This window comes from Mesoplodon mirus (genome assembly GCF_964341445.2).
Source record: "Mesoplodon mirus genome assembly, chromosome: 8".
Classification (NCBI taxonomy): Eukaryota; Metazoa; Chordata; class Mammalia; order Artiodactyla; family Ziphiidae; genus Mesoplodon; species Mesoplodon mirus.
In genome coordinates, this window is record NC_138984.1 from 84,988,554 (window position 1) to 85,006,788 (window position 18,235).

Sequence of the window (18,235 nt, forward strand, 5' to 3'; positions counted from 1 at the left end):
GGATCAATAGCAGAATAACTGAGGCAGCAGAACGGATAAGTGAGGTGGAAGATAAAATAGTGGAAATAACTGCTGCAGAGCAAAATAAAGAAAAAAGAATGAAAAGAACAGAGGACAGTCTCAGAGACCTCTGGGACAACATTAAACGCACCAACATTCGAATTATAGGGGTTCCAGAAGAAGAAGAGAAAAAGAAAGGGACTGAGAAAATATTTGAAGAGATTATCGTTGAAAACTTCCCTAATATGGGAAAGGAAATAGTTAATCAAGTCCAGGAGGCACAGAGAGTCCCATACAGAATAAATCCAAGGAGAAATACGCCAAGACACATATTAATCAAACTGTCAAAAATTAAACACAAAGAAATCATATTAAAAGCAGCAAGGCAAAAACAACAAATAACACACAAGGGAATCCCCATTAGGATAACAGCTGATCTCTCAGCAGAAACTCTACAAGCCAGAAGGGAGTGGCAGGACATACTTAAAGTGATGAAGGAGAAAAACCTGCAACCAAGATTACTCTACCCAGCAAGGATCTCATTCAGATTTGATGGAGAAATTAAAACGTTTACAGACAAGCAAAAGCTGAGAGAGTTCAGCACCACCAAACCAGCTTTACAACAAATGCTAAAGGAACTTCTCTAGGCAAGAAACACAACAGAAGTAAAAGACCTACAATAACGAACCCAAAACAATTAAGAAAATGGGAACAGGAACATACATATCAATAATTACCTTAAATGTAAATGGACTAAATGCTCCCACCAAAAGACACAGATTGGCTGAATGGATACAAAAACAAGACCCATATATATGCTGTCTACAAGAGACCCACTTCAGACCTAGAGACACATACAGACTGAAAGTAAGGGGATGGAAAAAGATATTCCATGCAAATGGAAACCAAAAGAAAGCTGGAGTAGCAATTCTCATATCAGACAAAATAGACTTTAAAGTAAAGACTACTAGAAGAGACAAAGAAGGACACTACATAATGATCAAGGGATTGATCCAAGAAGAAGATATAACAATTGTAAATATTTATGCACCCAACATAGGAGCACCTCAATACATAAGGCAAATACTAACAGCCATAAAAGGAGAAATCGACAGTAACACAATCATAGTAGGGGACTTTAACACCCCACTTTCACCAATGGACAGATCATCCAAAATGAAAATAAATAAGGAAACACAAGCTTTAAATGATACATTAAACAAGATGGACTTAATTGATATTTATAGGACATTCCATCCAAAAACAACAGAATACACATTTTTCTCAAGTGCTCATGGAACATTCTCCAGGATAGATCATATCTTGGGTCACAAATCAAGCCTTGGTAAATTTAAGAAAATTGAAATTGTATCAAGTATCTTTTCCGACCACAATGCTATGAGACTAGATATCAATTACAGGAAAAGATCTGTAAAAAATACAAACACATGGAGGCTAAACAATACACTACTTAATAATGAAGTGATCACTGAAGAAATCAAAGAGGAAATTAAAAAATACCTAGAAACAAATGACAATGGAGACACGACGACCCAAAACCTATGGGATGCAGCAAAAGCAGTTCTAAGAGGGAAGTTTATAGCAATACAATCCCACCTTAAGAAACAGGAAACATCTCGAATAAACAACCTAACCTTGCACCTAAAGCAATTAGAGAAAGAAGAACAAAAACATCCCAAAGTTAGCAGAAGGAAAGAAATCATAAAAATCAGATCAGAAATAAATGAAAAAGAAATGAAGGAAACGATAGCAAAGATCAATAAAACTAAAAGCTGGTTCTTTGAGAAGATAAACAAAATTGATAAACCATTAGCCAGACTCATCAAGAAAAAAAGGGAGAAGACTCAAATCAATAGAATTAGAAATGAAAAAGGAGAAGTAACAACTGACACTGCAGAAATACAAAAGATCATGAGAGATTACTATAAGCAACTCTATGCCAATAAAATGGACAACCTGGAAGAAATGGACAAATTCTTAGAAATGCACAACCTGCCAAGACTGAATCAGGAAGAAATAGAAAATATGAACAGACCAATCACAAGCACTGAAATTGAGACTGTGATAAAAAATCTTCCAACAAACAAAAGCCCAGGACCAGATGGCTTCACAGGCGAATTCTATCAAGCATTTAGAGAAGAGCTAACACCTATCCTTCTGAAACTCTTCCAAAATATAGCAGAGGGAGGAACACTCCCAAACTCATTCTACGAGGCCACCATCACCTTGATACCAAAACCAGACAAGGATGTCACAAAGAAAGAAAACTACAGGCCAATATCACTGATGAACATAGATGCAAAAATCCTCAACAAAATACTAGCAAACAGAATCCAACAGCACATTAAAAGGATCATACACCATGATCAAGTGGGGTTTATTCCAGGAATGCAAGGATTCTTCAATATACGCAAATCAATCAACATGATACACCATATTAACAAATTGAAGAAGAAAAACCATATGATCATCTCAATAGATGCAGAGAAAGCTTTCGACAAAATTCAACACCCATTTATGATAAAAACCCTGCAGAAAGTAGGCATAGAGGGAACTTTCCTCAACATAATAAAGGCCATATATGACAAACCCACAGCCAGCATCGTCCTCAATGGTGAAAAACTGAAACCATTTCCACTAAGATCAGGAACAAGACAAGGCTGCCCACTCTCACCACTCTTATTCAACCTAGTTTTGGAAGTTTTAGCCACAGCAATCAGAGAAGAAAAGGAAATAAAAGGAATCCAAATCGGAAAAGAAGAAGTAAAGCTGTCACTGTTTGCAGATGACATGATACTATACATAGAGAATCCTAAAGATGCTACCAGAAAACTACTAGAGTTAATCAATGAATTTGGTCAAGTTGCAGGATACAAAATTAATGCACAGAAATCTCTGGCATTCCTATATACTAATGAAAAATCTGAAAGTGAAATCAAGGAAACACTCCCATTTACCATTGCAACAAAAAGAATAAAATATCTAGGAATAAACCTACCTAAGGAGACAAAAGACCTGTATGCAGAAAATTATAAGACACTGATGAAAGAAATTAAAGATGATACAAATAGATGGAGAGATGTACCATGTTCTTGGATTGGAAGAATCAACATTGTGAAAATGACTCTACTACCCAAAGCAATCTACAGGTTCAATGCAATCCCTATCAAACTACCACTGGCATTTTTCACAGAACTAGAACAAAAAATTTCACAATTTGTATGGAAACACAAAAGACTCCGAATAGCCAAAGCAATCTTGAGAACGAAAAATGGAGCTGGAGGAATCAGGCTCCCTGACTTCAGACTATACTACAAAGCTACAGTAATCAAGACAGTATGGTACTGGCACAAAAACAGAAAGATAGATCAATGGAACAGGATAGAAAGCCCAGAGTTAAACCCACGGACATATGGTCACCTTATCTTTGATAAAGGAGGCAGGAATGTACAGTGGAGAAAGGACAGTCTCTTCAATAAGTGGTGCTGGGAAAACTGGATAGGGACATGTAAAAGTATGAGATTAGATCACTCCCTAACACCATACACAAAAATAAGCTCAAAATGGATGAAAGACCTAAATGTAAGGCCAGACACTATCAAACTCTTAGAGGAACACATAGGCAGAACACTCTATGACATAAATCACAGCAAGATCCTTTTGGACCCACCTCCTAGAGAAATGGAAATAAAGACAAAAATAAACACATGGGACCTAATGAAACTTAAAAGCTTTTGCACAGCAAAGGAAACCATAAACAAGACCAAAAGACAACCCTCAGAATGGGAGAAAATATTTGCAAATGAAGCAACTGACAAAGGATTAATCTCCAAAATTTATAAGCAGCTCATGCAGCTCAATAACAAAAAAACAAACAACCCAATCCAAAAATGGGCAGAAGACCTAAATAGACATTTCTCCACAGAAGATATACAGACTGCCAACAAACACATGAAAGGATGCTCAACATCATTAATCATTAGAGAAATGCAAATCAAAACTACAATGAGATATCATCTCACACCAGTCAGAATGGCCATCATCAAAAAATCTAGAAACAATAAATGCTGGAGAGGGTGTGGAGAAAAGGGAACACTCTTGCACTGCTGGTGGGAATGTGAATTGGTACAGCCACTATGGAGAACGGTATGGAGGTTCCTTAAAAAACTACAAATAGAACTACCATATGACCCAGCAATCCCACTACTGGGCATATACCCTGAGAAAACCATAATTCAAAAAGAGACATGTACCAAAATGTTCATAGCAGCCCTATTTACAATAGCCCGGAGATGGAAACAACCTAAGTGTCCATCATCAGATGAATGGATAAAGAAGATGTGGCACATATATACAATGGAATATTACTCAGCCATAAAAAGAAATGAAATTGAGCTATTTGTAATGAGGTGGATAGACCTAGAGTCTGTCATACAGAGTGAAGTAAGTCAGAAAGAGAAAGACAAATACTGTATGCTAACACATATATATGGAATTTAAGAAAAAAAAATGTCATGAAGAACATAGGGGTAAGACAGGAATAAAGACACAGACCTACTAGAGAATGGACTTGAGGATATGGGGAGGGGGAAGGGTAAGCTGTGACAAAGTGAAAGAGCGGCATGGACATATATACACTACCAAACGTAAGGTAGATAGCTAGTGGGAAGCAGCCGCATAGCACAGGGAGATCAGCTTGGTGCCTTGTGACCGCCTGGAGGGGTGGGATAGGGAGGCTGGGAGGGAGACGCAAAAGGGAGGGGATATGGAAACATATGTATATGTATAACTGATTAAATTTGTTATAAGGCAAAAAATTTAAAAAAATAAACAAAAAAAACCACTCAGAAACAGTATAAACACTCACCGATGTCATGACAAAGAGTTGAAGATTGTTAAAGGTGAGTATGCAGAAGTATGCAGGGACTTATACATCCTGAAACTCGTTGAGACTCAGCGAGACAATAATTTAATCTTGGAGCCAATAGGCCATTAGCAAATACTGCACTAGAGCTCTCTTTATTTTGATTCATTTAATTCTGTGCTCTTAGCCTTTGCCAGGTGCACTAAATATTTTGTAACAGTCTACATACACATCTTTTGGAACATTCCAGAAGGCATATCCTCTTCATATGAACATGCTAGTGGGACTTTAAAATCAACTTTGGAGAATTCTTACTTTGTAAAATTGACATTCATTCGCAGTTTTTCTATTCACAATGCTGGATTAAGATAAATTTACCAGTTTGTTAAAGTTCATGATATATTGGGTTGGCCAGAAAGTTCGTTCGGGTTTTCCGAACGAAATGTAAGATATATTTACTATAATATAAAACTCCATGAAGTCACTGATAACACATCAGTGCTTTATTGTTACCCCTTAGTATATTCTGCTTCTGACCCTGATGGAATTTTGTTTTTCTTATTGCATCTACATGTGAAAAAAAAGAAGTGAGTTTCCAAGAGCACACATGATTTTTCTGTACCTGGTTAGAGGTAGAGCTTAGACCCAAATTGAACTTGTTATACTGCCTACCAAACTGACTTCTTCTTCCTGACTTCCTGTTTTATAAATGGCACCATCATTCTCCTGGTCACCCAGGGTCATCATGTTAGTCTTCCTTGGTGTGTCCCTTTTCCTAGCCTCCCAAGTCCTGCAAGTCTTGCCTTGAACTCTCTCTCACACCTATTCTGTCTTCCCCATTCCACTGCCACCAACATCATTTATACTCCTATGACTGAAGTAAAGGCTTGAGGTAGAGGAGAGAATACACTTCCCTTAGGCATGTCTCCTCCTGGGGGCAGTAGAGGTGAGGTGGAGGAGTGGAAGAGGACAAGGTGTTTGGGGTCCTGGGCCTGTGTCAATACCATTTCAGACTCCTCACTCCCCACCCCTCTAAAATGACTTACAGAACCTGGGAAACCTGGTGCCAGGGCAGTGCACTTACTTGACATTGCCACTCTCCTTTTCTTTGGGGAGCATTGTAACAACTGATTCAGAGAGCTCTTTGAGAGGTCACTTCCTCCTGGGGGCAAGACCAATCGACCATTTAAGCATTCTTAACTCAGCTTTAGTTTACCTAGAGACAAGGAGAATGCTGAGCTAAGGAGAATGAAATTACTTTTTCTCCTAAAGAAATAGGTGCAGACTTTGTTGTTGGATTGATAGGGAATCCAGGTCTAGGATGTGTTGACCTTCAGTTGGGGTGCAACCTCTCAGAGTACCTCTTTGAATCCCATCACATGTAACCCAGTAAAGAGAGATGGAAAGAGAGACTCCCTCTGAAGAGATAGAATTTGGGTGACAAAAATCTCGAAAACGTGATTAGTTTGGTCAAAATATGTGTACAGATGCTGATAATTCAACCGATTCTTGAATATAACCTTTATTATTTAGAGTAGTTTTATCACATTGTGATAATCTGTTTACTTGTCTCTCCTCTGCCTGCGTTCAAATTCTGTCCCTGACCATGACTAGCTATGGGTACTGGGGAAGCTATTTAACTGTGCTATGCCTCAGTTTCCATACCTACAAAAGGTGATACTAGTACCTACCTGACAGAATGATTATCTACCTACCTAGTACCATGCGTGGCTCATGGGTACTCAATAATTATTTGTGAGTTATTTTACTAGAGACATTTTCTTTAAACTTTTCTAGAAGGCTAAGCTTAAATAATTCCTTTGTCACATTACAACCTGAGTTTAGGGAAGAGAATTTGGCCAACGGATACTCTTCTATTAATCAGACTGAGCTGAAGATAGTGTGTGACTGTCTGTAAAGAGAAGTGGAAACCAGATAAACGTTTTGAATATTTTATGACAGCACTTGAGAATCGATAGGATGTCTCCATTCCCACATTTGGACGGGTTCTTGGAATTGCCTTCTGTGTCCCATCCAAGATAGCTAGAAGTTGATTTGAATTTCTTTCTGGAAGTTGTGGACTATGGGCACTATTTACTTTTTGTTGTCTTGCTTAGCCTGAATTGGTCTCCCTCTAATATCCCAAGCTTTTGGAGCCCATATCCTTTATTGGACATGCTAGGACGTATTGTCTTAGGACATTTTTAGTTGTCAAGGTTTGTCATTTAATTTATTACAGATTCACTTTAAATTTCACTTGGCCGTAGCTCCTGTTGGAGAAGGATAGAGTCTTATTTCTTTTTCTTTCACAAGAATGTATAAGAATGGTGAACTATTTGCTGATTGATAGGTCTAAAATTATGTTTGTCTTACACATTTGGAAATGTCATTTCTGGAAGGGAAGGTGGTAAATAGCCTTCTCTGGAGATCTTTTAGAATAATGTAGTTTCTCACCAGATTGAGGTGATGAAAGTGAGATCTTCGGGGGGCAATGTAATGGCCTCTGCTTCCAAAATTGGAATTATTTGAACTTGAGGTTGAATGCATATTTGAAAATAATGTGTTAAAAGTATGACTTTCATGTGTTAAAAGGATGTCCTATGGCAGGATAGTCTATTCAGAGGATTGGGCTGGGATCAGGCCAAGGATGCAGGTACATAGAGTATCCTCAGCACAGTAGCCTGGGTGCAGGTACATACAGTATCCTCAGCACAGTAGCCTGGGTGCAGGTACATAGAGTATCCTCAGCACAGTAGCCTGGGTGCAGGTACATACAGTATCCTCAGCACAGTAACCTGCTAGTACATAGGCCAGATCCGTCACTCTTCTACTCCCCATGGCCAGTTGGTCCATCTTACTCAAAGTCAGGGACCTTCTGATGGCCAAAGAGGGCAGGCAGGACCATCACTTTGGCCCTGCTGCGATCTCCATTGATGCTGTATATCTACCTCATAGGCTGTTGGACATACATCATCAGACTCTAATAAAAGTCTCCCACCTGCTCATAGCCATGGGTCATACTTGGTCAAGGAAGCAGATTTAAGGTCAAACAGGAGCATTTGGTTCCTGCACAGCCTCTGGCCCACCCCTGCCTTCTCCTGACCCCACTGTGATAGCCACCAGAGTCTAAGTGGTGGGGCTTTTCCTGTCTGGCTCAAAACGTTGATAGAAAAAGATTTCCCCACAAGGTTCCATACTTTCCAAACCAATGACAAGCCCAAGGGCACTTTCTGGTTCCCCTTCTCTTGCACCTAGTAGAGCTAATACCTGAAGCAGCAGCTGGGCTGAGACACAAACCAGTTGTTGGGGTTTGAGGAGGGGGCCGATTTTCTTGGAAAAGGGGAATGGGAGGGAGTGGTTCCTCTTTTAAGTTAAGCACATCAGTCTCCCAGCAACTTTGTGCTCAAATGCCGAGCTCCTAGGGACTTTGTGCAGGAGACTTTGAAAACAGTCACTCCTCACTGTTGAATTCAGCAGCTGGTAATGAGATGAAGGATCTAGACAAAGCCTTTCCTTAAAGGACATCAGGGTGTCTGTGGTGACGTATTCACCCTTGTGCCTCCCCTTGCACTGTTCTTGGTATCTGGAGGGTTCAATGCATGTTTCTTGAACTGAACTGATACATTTTTAAAAGTTAATGAACATATCAGATGATAAATCAATCACACAAATAAGGCCTAGAAAACGGACATCTTATTATTACTGGAATTTAATATCAGTATAGCCAAGGGAACTGAGAAGGGGGCTAAGATCGGCCAAGGGCCTTTCAGGACATCTGCGGTGTCAGTGGGGTTGATGTGTTGTGTCCTGCTTTTGTCTGATAGGTCATTGCTTGTGAGCAGCAGTATGACTCTTCCTATGACGCTCGCTGTGACGTCTGGTCCTTGGGGATCACAGCTATTGAACTGGGGGATGGAGACCCTCCCCTCTTTGACATGCATCCTGTGAAAACGCTTTTTAAGATTCCAAGGTAGGACACAAGATGGTGCTCTTGGCTTATTAGTTCTTTGTGAAAGAGGCTCTTTAAAGATAATAAATAGTTCATTAACAGTTTCTCTCCAAACCTGTGAAAGCCTGATTGTAAAATGTATTTCTTTTTTGGGGGGAGGTGGGGGCGGATGCAGGGAAGTGGGGGAGAGGGTGTTCCTGAAAGGTAACATAGTCTAAAAATGATAGGACTATGTCATAACAATTGTATATTTTCAGTACTCTAATTTTTTTGACATGTTCATTTTTTGCGCTTTGCAGGAGAAGACTGAAAATGCAGTGTTGGATTAAGCAATCTGTCTAAATACTGGTGTTTTCTTTTTAAATTATATAATCATGTCTGGTTTTTGTTTTTTTTTTCCCAGTTTGAATCTTTCTCCAGTATGCTGAAAAATTTAGGGACAAAAAAATGTATACCAGCACTAAAAAATATCAGAAAAATGTTACATCAGTCATGACTTTCTCTCCATCCTTTAATTTCTGTCTCAATTGTGCTGAACGAGATCTGTTTGAAGGGTATTTAAATGCCAGTTTATTATCTATTGTCTGTATTCATTAAGGGTTTGTACAAGAGGTTTGGTTGTTTGTCTTCCGTCAGAATAGGGCTGATGTTTGGCCTGCTCGAGCTTCTAGTTATAGAAAATGAAGCTCTGGAAAGCTCCATCCAGGAGTGTTGCAGGTTGGGAGATTTGTACCTTCCGCATGCCTCTTTCAGAGGAAGGCCCTGGGCCGGCTGGGAGCCATTTAACTGCTTTAACAATACAAGTGTTAACCTTTCCTTATCTGCACAGTCACACAGCTATCACAGTCTTTAAAAATGTCTCCTGATTGCAATTTGCATTTCTGATTAGGTCTATTTATATGCAGATGAGGCTCTGTGGCATTCATCATCATAATGTTATCATTTTATACTTAATCCGGATGTGAACAACCACCCACCATTATTCCCAAAATGATTCCCACCCAAGTCAGAGTTGGTTTTTTTGCCTTTTCCAAAGTACAAAAACAGGTCCTGGTGATTAGGACAAAGCTCCTGGCTTTTAAAATTAATAGTCTGATGAATGTTCAAAACAATGTAAGAATGCAGGACCCCAAAACAGTATTGTGTGCAGTAATATGTCAGGAAATGAGAACTGGTATCTGGGATGATTTGTGTGTTTTGATTTTTTACAAATGGTTTACTCTTTATTTACAGTAGCCACATAATTTCTCAGTTATCAGAATTAAGATGTGGTTTCTGATTAGCAAGACATGTACTTTTGATAAGAGATCATCTACTTGGATATGTTTTTTCTCTCTGTCTTATTTATTTATTTATTTTTTAGTGTGCATTTGTGTACAGAGCAACTGTTCAAAAATTTCATAGGGTGATTAATACGAGGCAGCCTAGAAAGTGTGTGTGTGTGTGTATGTGTGTATGTGTGTGTGTGTGTATGTGTGTGTACATGCAAATGTGTATGTGTTTGACAGACCCTTCATCTCCAATGACTCCTCTTAGCTTGCTTGTGGTGCCCAGCCAAACCTCTGATATCTAATAACCTTTATACTTTCACTCCCCTCTCTTCTTCCGTCTTGGGAGAAGCTTCCAGATCTGAAACACAAATAACCAAGCCCCCTACTGCTTGCCTCAGGACAGGGCGAACTTCAGGAACAGAGCAATTGCTAGAAAAGGATCTTAGGGGTGACAAGGATCCTTATCCCAAAGTAGCTTGAAGCTTTCTTTCTTTCCTCCTGGTGTAATCTCCGACCCTTTTACCATCTCTTGGTTCCTGTGCAAGAGATGAATCAGGTTGAACTAGGGAACGTCAGCACTAGTCGGTTAGCAGGACCCTCAGTGTGATTACGTGTGCTCAACACTTTGCCTTTATCACAACCTTAACGGCCAACTGGACATTTCTGGACAGGAAGGATGGAGGTTTTTTTAAAAAAATGTAACATATTTGTATGTACTGTATAGCTTTTTATAATCACTAAGTTATTTACTTAAAAAGTATCCTGTTAATTAGAATCACACAGTTCTCTTATGAAGGGCTGTGGATTGACCAAGTGCAGTCTCATGTGTGTTCATGCGCATGTGTATACTCTGTATTAACCTTGAGTGGTAAAAATGTATCCTTTCCTCAGAAAAGCTTTTTGATGGAAAGTGGAGAAATTTAACATTTAACGTATTTTAAACAGGCACTCAGGTTATCTACCTGTATGTTTCATGGGGCTCTCTCTCTCATTCTGTCTCAGCGTTTCCTTTTGTAATAGGAGAAGAGTAAATGACAGGTAATGACAAAAATCCTTTGAATCTATTAGGCTTCAGAATTTTTTTTGGTTATGAGTGTTGCCGGTGTTCTGGAATTCTCTTCGATTAAACGATGAAGTCCATTGCAGAGCGCTCTTGGGGGCCAGAGTCCTGTGTGTGGCTTCCTCCTCTTCCCTACAGCCCTTTCCTGGCTGGAAATAAATTGAGTAAATTACCAAGTAAGGAAAGAAAAGACCCTTCCTCAGTCAGGGAAGAAGTGACTTTCACGAGTTCTAAAGGACTTAGGAATTAATGCAGTGCTGGTTACATGTGAGGTGGGAGCCTCAGATGTCAACGAAGCAGGTGATCACACGGGTTCCCCAGGCTTTGTCAGAAAATAGGAGTCAAGACCTGCCTGGATGTGCTTGATTTGCCTGCACAGGGGTCTCCTGCTTTCCCCTCTCTGCCTCCACCCACCTTCCCCTTTCTTTTGACCTTCACATTAGAAGATGACACACGGGGTCGTTGTGACCTGTCTTTGAAACACTGCGCGACTCACAATCTTTCCTAGTTGCAGACACTCAGAAATTGTCTGCTGATTGGCATTAGAAGATGACACATGGGGTCGTCGTGACCTGTCTTTGAAACACTGCGTGACTGACAATCTTTCCTACATTGCAGACGCACAGAAATTGTCTGCTGATTGGCAGAGCAGCCACTGTTTGCTGAGCCTGTCAGCATGTGTCATCTTGTCTAACGCCTTTGCTCTAAAAAAGTCACCCCTCTCTGACAGTCACTGCTCTGGCTGCTGCTATTTCTCTCCAGGAGTTAGAAGAGAGGAAAGGAATGTAAACCATTTCTCTAGGCATCAGTGGGTTCGACAACATCTCTCTCAGGACTCTCTCCTGAAGACTGTAAATTCCAAAGGCTTAGAAGGATCCTGCAGATGACCAGGATATATTTTTCACTTAAAAGGAGATCTGTTTCATAGATTATTTGCAAGAACCCATAGAATTAGGAGTATACAATTATGTACATTTCTTGGCAACCAGGTATCTTTCCTTAGCTTGGAGTCTTTGGCTAATGACCTCTTGGACCTCCACAGATGGGGTCAGGGAGACGGCAGGGACTAGCGTGCGTGTGTTTATTGGACAAGGACGGGGAGCCACGTCACCTGCCCATTTATTTGGGGCCAGATAGCTGCTGACTCTGTGCAGAGTCTTACTGCACGTTGAGTGCTTCCACCGCATTCCTGTGGAAAAATGCAGAGTGTTTTCAGGATTCCCAGCAGAAATGTCCTCGGTTGGGAGTGGATGGGAAAGAATGGCTTGAACATTCCAGTCCCTGAAGCCAGTGGTTTTTCCTTCGTAAAGAGAAATTTCCCTGTAGTACACGATTTGGGAAAAGAACTTGTGATAATTCCAATTTATATTTGGGCTTGTTTTCCTCACCAAATTTAGGTTGTTCCAAACTGTACCCAGCGAGTTAGTTTCCTAGGGCTGCCACCACAAATTACCACAAACCTGGTGTCTTAACAGAAATGTATTCTCTCACAGTTCTAGGGGCCAGACGTTCAAAATCAAAATGTCAGCAGAGCCCTGCTCCTTCTGAAGGCTCTAGAGGAGACTGCTTCTTGCCCCTTCCAGATTCTGGTGGCTTCTGGTGCTCTTTGGTTTGTGGCAGCATAGTTCCAGTCTCTGCCTCTGTTTCCACGTGGCTTTCTTCCCTATCTCTCTGTGTCTTCTTTTCTGTCTGACCAGTAAGGGCACTCGTCATTGGATTTAGGTCTCATCCTAATTTAGGATGGTTTCGTCTCAAGATCCTTGTCTTAATTACATTTGCAAAAGACCCTTATTCCAAATGATGTCACATTCTCAGGTTCCAAGGGGACATATATTTAGGGGACCACAATTCAACACACTGCACCAACCAACTTTCATGTTCACCACGTTCCCTGAGAAACTAATTTGGGGGGCAAAATATAGGATAAGTAGCTACATGATGATGGGAAAACAATAGCTTAGATTTATCGAGTGCTAACTATGTGGCAGGCACAGTGCTATGCGATTCACAAATACAAATGCATTCATTCCCACAGTGACCCTTGAGGTAAGTGCTATCACCACCCTTTTTTCTAGAGGAGAAAACTGGAAGCCCTGGGAGAAAGCCGCTGGTCCTGCACCTATAGAAGGAAAATGATTTGAATCTGTGAAGTTTGACTCCAAAGCCCTCATGTTTTGCAACTACACTGAAAAGTTAAAGACCTTCCTTAAATTATACTTATTTATTGATGAATTATGAATTCACACCAAGGGGACTGAAGTATGAAGAAATGAATAGGGGGGAACAGTTCTCGGAGCTTTCTGAGAGGCTGTTCCTGAGTTATATTTGGCTTGATTAAAATTTTCCTTTAAAAAAAAAAAGAGACAGAAATGAATCGGATATCCCGGGCTTTAAGAAGCTCACAATCCAGCTTCCTTCTCTATGCTCCCGATTTAAAACTGACAGTAAACCTGATAGTTAGAATTTTATTAGCATCAGTGAGTATGTCAGTCAAGGAACTGAAGAACAGAAATCAAGAGTCATCATAGGTGAGCACAGGCCCTCCTTGGCTCATTGATTTATGACTCCCAAACCAGAAATCCCTCCCTTCTCCAAACTCCCCTTCAAGCAGCTGCCTTTTAGTTCCTGTTTTAGAACACTTAAGACCAGTGTTTAAACTAAAGAATTTCAGGTTATCATTATTGGTACCCAGTCCTTTCTGTCCCATCCCACCCTCCTTGCAAAACCTGCACCTGCCATGAACGTCAGGGCTGTTTCTGGTAGGGGCAGCATCTCCTCCCTTTCATCTTCCTCTTATTTTTTCAGTAGGAAAACTTTGCTTTGGTTGTGGAATAAATGGAAATCTGGTTCTGGCATCCTGATTTGGAATGCGTTTTCTCACAGAAACTATTTAAAATGGTTATTTAGGAGGAGGCAATGGAATACCTGAAGTTCTCACTTTTCGTGCATTATTAGACTCTTATGGCCAACTCGAGTTTTATAATTGAGTCTGAGGACATAGCCTGTCTCTAGAACTTCATGCTTATGTAAAAAAAAAATTGCTTTCCAAGCTCTAAACTACCCATTTACAAAAGTGCTTTGGAACACAGTCTGCTGGGGATTTGAGAGTGAGCGTGCCCTCTAATCTAGGATACCTCTAACTCTGTTCATGCTAAGTCAGGTTTGGGCTGAGTGCTTGAGTTGCAAGATGAATAAGACAGGGATTTTTTTTCTCTCAAGGAGAACATAGTTTACTGTCCCCTCCCCCATTCATTGGCAGAGGTGAAATGGGCAGAAGTCGGATACCCAGGAAAAAGGAGAAAGGAGGAGAAATCATGGAGGATACTCTTGGGCTACCTGGATGCTGTGGACGGCAGGGCTCAGAAAGAATGAGTCTTTGTGGGTCTCAGTGCCTGCAATTGACTCTTGTTCTGAAACAGACTCCCTGGGCTGAGTTTTCATCTAATTTCATCTGAATTTCTATCATTTTTAAAGAGTAAAGATTTCTTTTATTCTGAATTTCCCAATTCACAAAGCAAATTGTTCCTACATGGGTGGGAAGCCAGCTCCTCAGCTGTGAGAAGATTCAGAGGCAGCAGGGAGCCCCGAGTCACCAGTAATTGTCTTAGTGTCACAGAATTGTCACAGGACATTTTCCCTTATGGCTGTGAAATGTAAGGAAAAGAAATTAAAGCTAAACTATTGTTGGAGTGTAATGAGTGAAGGGGGGTGGGTGTTTAATGGCACAGTAAGGCTTGGTTTACCCTGGGGGAACTTTGGTTTCTCTTCATCAACCCAGGTCACTTAGCTATTGGCCTGAGCAACAAACCCTCCCAATCCCAGCTTCACTCATAAAGCAAGAAGAGCTAGAAGAATTAGCATCATTTAGCATTTATTGAGTGCCTAAGAGCAAAAAAAGTTTTGAAATACTCCAGTAGAAAAACCATGGTCTTGGGCTTCCCTGGTGGCGCAGTGGTTGAGAGTCCGCCTGCCGATGCAGGGGACACGGGTTCGTGCCCCGGTGCGGGAAGATCCCACATGCCGTGGAGCGGCTGGGCCCGTGAGCCATGGCCGCTGAGCCAGCGTGTCCAGAGCCTGTGCTCCGCAATGGGAGAGGCCACAACAGTGAGAGGCCCATGTACCGCAAAAAAAAAAAGAAAAACCATGGTCTTTTATGGGTCTTTTTCTTTCTTTGGTTTTTTTCTAGTCGCATTTTAGCGGATTGTAATCCCTACCCCTCATGATGCCTTGAGGGTGCCCTCCTTCCCTGTGGGGTATCCCCTCCATTTCCTTGAGAACATAACATAGTAGCTGGAGGCAGCTGGCAGAAATGCCCCAGAAGGCTTCTGCTCTGTGGAACATGTTTCCAAACTCTTTTCTAATTTGAGTCGAGCAGCTGGGGCTGTTAGTTCCTGTGGAGGTGCGGCTTGCTGCCCCTCCTGAATCCTGACAGGCAGGGAAAGTTCAGCTTTGCAGGGTTTCATCTAGGGATCAGGTGGCAAAGCAGGGGTGTGCCTCCAGGGAGTGCTGGTCCCCATCCCCGTGGAGTAAGAAGCCCACCTTGAGAGAAGGGAAAGGCCAGTGAATGAGAGGTGTTGACTTCAAGCACTATCCGCGCTTTCTCCCTCATGACGCTGATTTCATTAGTTTCGCACCACTTTGGCTAATTCCCATTTAGCTCCTAAATGGTGGAGAGATGGGCAAAGAGGGTAGGCAAGGAAATAGAGCTCGAAATAGTACCAAAGGGTTTGAGGCACCCTCATTTCCTCTTGATTCCAAAGAAAACCAGGGAGTCAAGGTGAAGAATAGTTATAAACTGCCTTCCTGGGTTAGCATAGTGGTCGGGCAGGGGCAGCACTAGGATGAAGGGTGGTAAGGTGGTTATCTGGGTGAAGGCTCATCACAGCTGGAGCTGTCCGTTCCTGGAGAATCCTGGAGTCAGGTGAAGCCAGTGTCATAGGAAAGAAAATACAGCGTAGTGGTCAAGCATCGGTGTTTGTGTCACTTATGTACTGGTAGGTAACAAACCACCCCCAAACTCAGTTGCTTAAAACAGCAATTATTTATTATTTCTCATGAGTCTGTGGGTTCTCGGGTGGATCTTGGCTGGACTTCCTCGTGCAGCTGTGGTCAGCTGGGGATTTGGCTGGGTGCTGGCTGGTCTAGGATGGCCTTGTCTAGGACGACTTGGCTCTGCTACATGTGGCTTCTCATCATCTAGCAGGCTAGCCAGGGCACGTCTCACATTGGTGACAGGGTTCCAAGCATAGATACAGGAAGGGGTAGAAAACTGGGCTATTTTTACAATTCATTGACCTCAGTGTTCTGTAGTCAGTCGGCATGGGTTCAAATACCAGTTCTACTACTTTCAAGCTGTATGAACTTGACCAAATCACTTGTCTCTGCACCTCAGTTTCTTCCTCTGTAAAATGGAAATATGAATGGTATCAGCCTCATAGAGTTGCTGTGAGCAGTTAATGAATGTAAATTGCTCGGAACAGTATATAGTAAGCATTCCATTTTTGCTGGCTTCTATCAAAGAAAAAAATCTCAAAAGTGTATTTATATTGTAAGGAATTTGCTTTCCCTTGTAGCTCAAGAATTGACACCTTCCATTCAAAAGAACCACCTGTGAGATCAATCATTTGAGGGTTTTAGCTAATTGACTGATTGATGATTACATGGGACATTGAGAAGGAAGACTGATTTCTCAGTAAACCCTTACTACTTCCACTGTGTCTCTCTGAGGGAATCTGCCCTGAATATCCATTGTCACAACTCCTTTGTTAACAGACCCACTCCTAAGAGATGTGGACCCCGCCCCCCCCACTCCCCAGACACACCCATGAATGTGATCATGGGACTGCCCCTTGGGGAGCAGAGCTGGCCTTGGTCCCCATTCCCATTACGTCTACAATGAGCGGCGACAATGTCATCCTCTGAGAACTGAGGCTGCAAGGCTTTTCCTGTCCTCTCAGTTCCATCTTCGTGGCAGCTTTGTGCTTGGTGGGTGAGTTGTGTGATGGGGGCTTGGCTGCCTCCCTCTACAGGGTCCCTTCAGCCCTCTGGGTAGGTATAACCTTCCCCCAGGTTCTGGAAATTTCATGTCCCCAGGTAAAGGGACAATGGTAAGAGCTCTGTCAAGATTGGGTTTCTTTTTGCTACCACTTTCTCCTCCAGAGGGAATGATTTCTTTCCAGCTCAGCCTGCAAAGGCTATAAACATTGGCAAAGGGAGACTGAAACCCAAGCCAGGTGAGGGGATTGTAAGGAGAGCACTTCGTCGCTCCAAATGAGTTCAAGTTTCTTGGCTGGGAGGAGTGATACTCCAGGGACTGAGCAGATGAGACTGCTGACCCACTGACAGTGATCTTGGAAGAATTCTGGAGGACAGGAACAGTGTTAGAGGAGTGGAAAGGGAGAATGTGTTTTAATTCTTCAGAAAAGGGAAGAAGGCAGGACCTGCAGATTACTATCTGGTGAGCTTGACTTTATGCTGGGCTAGTTATTAAGATTCTTTTTTTTCTTTGAATAGCTTATGAATTCTTAGAAGGAAAAGCTGTGATCACTAGGAATTGGCATGGGTTCACTAAAAATAAGCTATGTTCGACTAATGTCCTTGTTTGGTGTTACTGCAAGATGAAAGCAAATGGGGACTGTTTTATACAGAATATATTTGGAATATTGCCCTGAGGTTAAAATCTATTGTGATGTCTTTGTGGCCAAGATGGAGAAACACAGGCTGGAGGATGGTGGTGGTGATGTTGATGGATCATAGCCCAGGAAGGATTGTGTTGAGGAGCACTGGGTAATGGTGTGGGTGTCAACATGGAGGGAAGTCCTGGAGGCCTTGGGCAGGGCTCTGCTGACTGTCCTGCCTGCTGAATGTTTTAAAATGTGTAATGAGTTGCAGGACATAGTAGCCTGTTGGTCACATAAGGGTAGCTGGTATGCTGCATGGCAGACTTGGAATCCCCCAAAGACCTCTACTGCCAAGAACAATGGGATTCTCTAACACGCAAGTAGGCTTGGAAACTCTGGTGAGCTGTATAGGCTGAGAGAGCCATGGCTTGAGAATTCATGGGTGGAAAA

General features: G+C 41.7%; 1 protein-coding gene across 1 annotated transcript in view; it reads left to right on the forward strand.

Annotated features, from left to right (window-relative positions):
* Window positions 1-18,235, forward strand: part of MYO3B (myosin IIIB) — a gene marked incomplete at both ends in the record, with an annotated part of 398,588 nt that overhangs the window by 34,607 nt on the left and 345,746 nt on the right. Inside the window, one exon of the mRNA XM_082630334.1 lies at window positions 8,710-8,855. Within this exon, the coding sequence (XP_082486460.1) occupies window positions 8,710-8,855 (146 nt within the window). The remainder of the gene's footprint in view (window positions 1-8,709; window positions 8,856-18,235) is intronic.